Here is a 6,906-nt window from a genome sequence, read left to right as displayed (position 1 = left end):
AATGAGAGAGAGAGAGAGAGAGAGAGAGAGAGAGAGAGAGAGAGAGAGAGAGAGAGAGAGAGAGAAGTAATGTTATAGTTATCGATATTCGACTTTTACTTGACGCCCACATCGACAAAATTTAAATCATTCAGGAGGCAGGCTGCTTCCACGCTGCCTGCTAGAACTCTAAACTCATTTACAACTTACTGCATTTCTTGTATATCTGCAGACTCGGAGACGACAACGGTGACTCGGAGGTGGTTGATTACTACAGCATGAACTTCGACAACTTTAATATCAGCAGCGAGCACTGGTTTAACATCAGCTGTGGGATTGCTGAGGTAAAGAGCTGACTTCACATTTCATTCTCATATTTTTACATTTCTAAATGTGTCGCAGGGTGATGGAATCAGACGACTGTCAAGTCGGTTTTTTTGTAAGGGGGGGGGATAGCGTTATAGCCATCAAACCATATCTTATTTATTTTCCATGAACGTGATGACAAAAATACTGATGCATCTTTGATAGAATTCGAAGATGCTACGTGCGATTTAGAAAGGCAGGTAAACGTTGCGAGAAAATTGCCATCAAATCTGGTGACTGTTTAACCTGAATGTCATGTATCGTTCAACAATATATACCATATTTGTTGTTGTGGAACAAAATGTATTGATGAAATTCACTCAAGGTGTGTCTTATGTGACTTTGGAGACAGTCTCTGTTAAAAAAAAAAACTTGGTAAAAATGGCTGCACAGTCCGAAAAGTACAGATTTCCCCGTCCCATAAAATTTGACGAGCGCCTGATTCCACCACGTTGATCCACAAAATAGTAACATTATACGCCTCCGTAGACTCAGATAAGTTTGTGATTTTTGGAGTTGGACAGCACTGACCTTGCCTGCCAGCCACAACTCGGGCTGGATGGTATCCCATAGACAGACGGAGATACTCGATTCACAAAATGAAATAAAGTAAAATGAGAAAAAAAACTTCCTCCACCCGGGAATCGAACTCACGTCTTCTGAATGACACAGCGAAGAGCCTATCCTTACACAATGAATGCCGGTCTTAATGTTCATTTATTTTCGTTTGAAAACGGTGAAATTGTGTAGGTTTAACGCCCCTTTCAACACTAATAGCTATTTTTATTTCCCACTGAGGTTGCTAATATGGCCCCAAAAATCAGGCTGTTACGAAAGGCTTCAATTGACCCAAAAGGGTTGAGTTGGAATAAAAAGAGAACTGTGCCCATTTAATGCAGGGAAAGAGCAGACACAAGCAAAAGAGGAAAAATAAGAAAAAGAACCAACCAGTCACTCGAAAAGAGCATAATTGTTAACCAGTGTGAAAGCCTTCTACAGTTGATTACCTAAAAGCAACTCAGAATATTCTTTAAAAAAATTAAATGTATCTGTTGTTACGCCCCCATCGAAACAATTTAGAGCATTCAAGAAGCGGGCTTGTGACCCTACCTGTCAGGCCCAGCCAGGGTTGAGAGAGATACAAAATCCCAGTAGAAAGACAGAGATGCTCGATAAAAATTCTCCCCACCCGAGGATCGAACTCAGGCCTTCTAAGTGCGACAACGAAGCACCTAACCATCACACAACAGGCGCTGATGGAATATTCTTTCTCATACCAGAAAATAAAATTCACTTAGCAAAAAACAAAACAAAAAAACCCAACAACTGATAACCGTGGTCATATCTATTTACTCGTCATTTCTATGGTTCGCAATAAAATAAGTGGTTATTTTGCGGGGTGCTGTGTGGATGAACCTTATTCCAATTCTCAAAAAATATTCTTCAGATTGAGTTCTTAGTGAAGTTCTTATGGCTTGTACAGAGATGTGCTTCGATCCTGTCTGTTTGAGCCAGCCTGGGTTGGAAGAGATACATTATTCCCCCAGATAGACCAAGGTACTCGATAAAAATTCTACCTACATAGGAATCGAACCCAGCGCCTAACCGCGACACCACAGACGCCGGTGCTCGCTTCCTAAATTACCTTTACTGTGCCGACGAGAACTTTAAACATTTACGATTATTACAATAAAAAACCCAGCTTGTTTACCGTATATGTCTATTCTATCTCTACTGTCCCTTCAGCGACCCTACGACTTCCTCAAGTCAGTGGTGGAGCCGACGATATGCTGTGGCGGTATTGTTGGCATCCTGCTCACGATGGTGGTGCTTAGCCGCAAGACCATGTGTACGTCCACCAACTGCTACCTGACGGCACTGGCAGTGGCCGACCTGCTGTTCTTACTCCTGCTCTCCGCGCGTATCATCGTGGAGAGGGTGGCTGGCTGCGAGTTTCGCCTGAGCAGCGAGAAAACCATCTGGGACGTCTACTCCAGTGAGTTGCTAGGCTATGGACGGAATTCGTTATTTCCTTCTAGTCTTTTGGTGGATCTGTTTTCATTCATTCATTCATTCATTCATTCATTCATTCATACATTCATTCATTCATTTATTTTGCTTTTTTACGTGACGTGTTACGGGAATTGTAATAGAGACTCGTATGGCGCCCCCTCCCTTTCTAAAAAGAAATACACACAAAACACAAACACACACACACAGCAGATACACTCACACACACACACACACACACACACACACACACACACACACACACACACACACAGAAACACACACATACACACACAGACACACACTTTGTGACTGCGTTTCCCAAAAAGAACCATAGAAAAAGGAGAAAAGATATTGGAATTTTATTTTGTTTGATCTTTATCTCTTCTGCCATGTGGAAAGCCCTTGCTCGAATCCTTAACGGGGTATTCTTTAACTTGCCGTCTATTTGAGGTGTCTTCAAGTCCCTCAACCTTCCTGGTTTGACCCTCTAGGAGATGCATATTAAATCGGAGGTACTTTCACATTATTACCGTTACAGCTTAAGGAAAGTTTATGAAATACGGTGTAATAAAAATATTATAATATCCCTGAACACCTTGTTTTCACGAGCAAAATATTGAAGGTAAACGAGGCAGGAGAAGACTGGGCTTAACTTGCTGAAGAAGATGGTTGACGGGGACGATCAGGATATTGTAGCATCCGAGCATAGGAATGAATGGAGAGCCAGGATCGCCTATGTCTTTCGCAAATCTGGCACTTGATAATGATACTGATGATGCTGAATATCCCCGATTTCATTCTTTATTCTTATCTGACTTTGTCCCACCATAACCCTCCTATTCATATTATTGTTGTGGTAACAGAAGCCAGCTTGGAAATGATATACACAAAGCCGCGCTTACTCAGCTTGCTCTATGCACTTTACAACCATCACTACCCCAACAGACCCGAGAAAACTGAGAAACATTCTCGGTTTCCCGGGAAGCACACTGTGCGATCAGTCGATTGGCCTCTTCACAAAGATATAAATACTCTTATTTTAATGTAATGTAAATTATAATTTTTAAAATTGAAATATTTACCGTAACATTTTAAACTATTTAATCTGACCATTGAACAAACCAAGTCATGATGTGAGCTGTTGTGAATGCAACCATCTTGTGTTTTGCGCGCTCCTATGATGACCTTATGCATTTGCGAGCGCCGTAAGACTCTTACTAAACTAACACGAACAAACTGACAAAATCTTCCGCTCATTCCCTTCTATCTTCTCTTCTCCCAGTCGTCCTGATGAACACGTTCCAGTGTCTGACCGTAGGCGTGACCGTCATGCTGGCTGTAGAACGCTACATCGCCATCTGTCATCCGATGCGCGCGATGACCCTGTGCACCGTGAAGCGAGCGCGCATCATCATCGGCATCATCACCGTCGTCGCTTTCATCCTCCGCTCGCCCAAGTTTCTCGATATCGAGATCGGCTACACGAAACTGGTGTCGGGGGAGGAGATTCTCACGGTCAGATGGGTGTATTTGTACAACGAGGCGCTGTACACCTACATCGTGAAGGGTATGTATGTCTAGTGGTTGTTGCTGTCGTCGTAGTCGTTACAATGTATTATTATTATTATTATTATTATTATTATTATTATTATTATTATTATTATTGTTAATATTATCATTATTATTATTATTATTATTATTATTATTATTATTGTTGTTGTTGTTGTTGTTGTTGTTGTTGTTGTTGTTGTTGTTGCTGTTGTTGTTGTTGTTTCAGTTGTTTTTGCTGCTGTTGCTGGTGCTGTTGTCGTTGTTGCTATTGTTGTTGTTGCTGTTGTTGATGATGCTATTTTTGTTGTTGTTGCTGCTGTTGTTGTTGTTGTTGCTACTGCTGCTGTTGCTATTGTCCACGATTTTGGCGGTGATAGTGTTGCAGGGGAGAGGTTGTGTTGTAATGTTGGTAACGGTAGATTTAGATGGGGTCAGGGTGTTACTTTAGTTGTGCGTGTGGTGATGATGGTAGACATAGTGTTGTTTCTATTGTTTTTATTGTTGTTGTTGTTGCTGTTGCTGTTGCTGTTGTCGTTTCTGTCGACCATTTCTTTTGCTGTGACAGTATTGCTGGCAAAGGGTTATGTTGTGGTGGTAATGGTGGGTGCAGTGTTTTTTTCTGTTGTTGTTATTGCTGTTATTATTATTATTATAATTATTATTATTATTATTATTATTATTATTATTATTATTATTATTATTATTATCATTATTATTATTATTATTATTATTATTATTATATTTTATTTGTTATTATTATTATTATTATTATGATTATTATGATTATTATTATTATTATATTTATTAGTAGTGTTATTGTTGTTGTTATTGTTTGTTCTTTTCGTTACCGTTGTCCACATTTGTTGTGGCAATAGCGTTGCTGTCAAGGGGCTGTGTTGTGGCTTTCCTGGCAGTAGATGCAGTCAAGCTGCTGTTTAAGTTCTGTTTGCTGTGGTGATGATAGGTGCAGTGTTTATGTTGTTGTAGTTTGTATGACTGTTAGTGTTCTTGTTTTAGCGTTTGTGGTAGTATTGTTGTTGAGCCTGAGGCTAGAGGTTTTACAAGAGCCTGTTACAGTGATGTTACTGCCAAAGTTGTTCAAAAAGACTGTTTTGTATTTTTCATACTTCTGGAGCAGTCCTATGGTAAAACGTTGGTCGATGTTTATATATTCCTCTTAAAATAAAATGCCCATGTTTCTATGAACCTACTACTTTTCAACGATGATAATGTTAATGATGATCTATCTACTACTACTACTACTACTACTACTACTACTACTACTACTACTACTACTACTAACAACAGCAACAGCAACAGCAACAACAACAGAATAATAATAATAATAATAATAATAATAATAATAATAATAATAATAATAAGTCTAGTTTTCTATCGCCAGGCGCACTGCTCACCGTACTTCCTCTGCTGGCGTTAATGGTTTTGAACATTCGTCTGATCGTCGAGATCCGCCGATCGTCGCGCTACCTGAAATACCACCTGGGCACCGACTGGCGCGTGCGTTCTGTGGTGAGCAGTGAGGAGCTGAAGATCACAATGATGTTAGTGAGCGTGATTGTCACCTTCTTCATTTTTCACGGGCCCTTCATGGTCTACGGGTGAGTGGAGAGTGATTGATGTAATTATGCTGAGTGAGGGAGGGGGCGGAAGGGAGGGATATAGATAGATAAGATAGATAGATAGATAGATAGATAGATAGATAGATAGATAGATAGATAGATAGATAGATATATAGATAGATAGATAGATATATTGACTGATAGATAAGGATAAAGAGAGAGAAAAAGAGAGACAGACAGACAGAGAAAGATAGATAGATATAGTGAGAGGGAGAGAGAGAGAGAGAGAGAGAGAGAGAGAGAGAGAGAGAGAGAGAGAGAGAGAGAGAGAGAGAGAGAGAGAGAGAGAGAGAGAGAACCTTGTAATTCTAGGTAAGGGACGACGAAGCCACCCCCACACTTTCTATTTTCCCCCTTCTCAGCCTGATGATCGCCTCAAACGACTACATCGCTCCCGAGAGCCAGTCGAAGACCAACACGTACTTCAAGCACACCTGCAACATCCTGCTCGCTCTCAAGTCGTCCTGTAACTTCATCCTCTACTGCTGGTTCTCCGAGAAGTTCTGGACCACCTTCAAGAGGATCTTCTGCCTGCACCACTGTCTGCCCAAGGCGGCGTCCACCCAGCCCAACGGCTACAACAACAACAGCAACAACCACAGCCACAACATCCTAAAACCCTCTTGCTACATCACGAAGGAGACCACTTGCTGATGGTTTCGATTCTACGTTGCAGTCCTAAGCTGCTTTTTTCGTTTGCTCATTTTGTTTTTTGTACAGTCTCAAGGTCGTACGTAATCCATATACGTTATGTGATTTCAGAGGGTTTTTTTAAGGGGGGGGGGGGGAGTCATTTTAAAATTATGAAAACGAGCTTCGTCAATATAAGAGATGGAGACATTATTGGTGAAACCACATTCAATAAACGCGAGTGACTTCGTTATGACCCAACAGGCGAGTTTTAAAGTAGCAACTTACAAGACTTTTCCAAAGTTGGTCTGCGCTGATTTTATCCCGGTCCATGCAAACTGTAAGAATGATTTTACAAAGAAAAGCCGAGATTTACTTTAAAAAAAAACAAAAAAACCAACAACCCAGCAGCAAAGAAACAAACAATCAAACAACCCAGCTCCAAAGATTCAATATGTCTAAATGATTGGGACTGAAATCCACAGGGAAAAACGCCAAACGATGTTTTTTTCCAGTTTGTATGCTTACTTTATTTCAAACCATTCTGCAGCTTTGTGGAATAGCTTTTGTTGTTGTTGTTGCTGTTGTTGTTGTTGTTGTTGTTGTTGTTGTTGTTGTTGTTGTTGTTGTTATTGTTTTTATTGTTAATAATGATACCATTCTCAATATTATCATTGCTGTTTTTCTTATTAGATTGTGGAATCAGCATACATTTCGATGTGTGATG

The 6,906-nt window shown here is 40.3% G+C and overlaps 1 protein-coding gene across 3 annotated transcripts in view; it reads left to right on the top strand.

The window, feature by feature from the left end:
• The window catches only part of LOC101845547 (sex peptide receptor), a 30,201-nt gene extending 23,626 nt beyond the window's left edge, over positions 1-6,575 (top strand). For all 3 annotated transcript variants that reach the window (XM_005098638.3, XM_005098642.2, XM_005098639.3), the window contains 5 exons: positions 212-323; positions 2,092-2,341; positions 3,641-3,925; positions 5,312-5,528; positions 5,912-6,575. In XM_005098638.3, coding sequence (XP_005098695.1) covers positions 212-323; positions 2,092-2,341; positions 3,641-3,925; positions 5,312-5,528; positions 5,912-6,203 — 1,156 coding nt within the window. In that variant the 3' untranslated portion in view covers positions 6,204-6,575. The remainder of the gene's footprint in view (positions 1-211; positions 324-2,091; positions 2,342-3,640; positions 3,926-5,311; positions 5,529-5,911) is intronic.
• The last annotated feature ends 331 nt before the right edge of the window (positions 6,576-6,906 follow it).

This window comes from Aplysia californica, unplaced genomic scaffold (assembly GCF_000002075.1).
Source record: "Aplysia californica isolate F4 #8 unplaced genomic scaffold, AplCal3.0 scaffold00188, whole genome shotgun sequence".
NCBI lineage: Eukaryota > Metazoa > Mollusca > Gastropoda > Aplysiida > Aplysiidae > Aplysia > Aplysia californica.
This window is presented reverse-complemented; position numbering and strand designations above follow the sequence as displayed.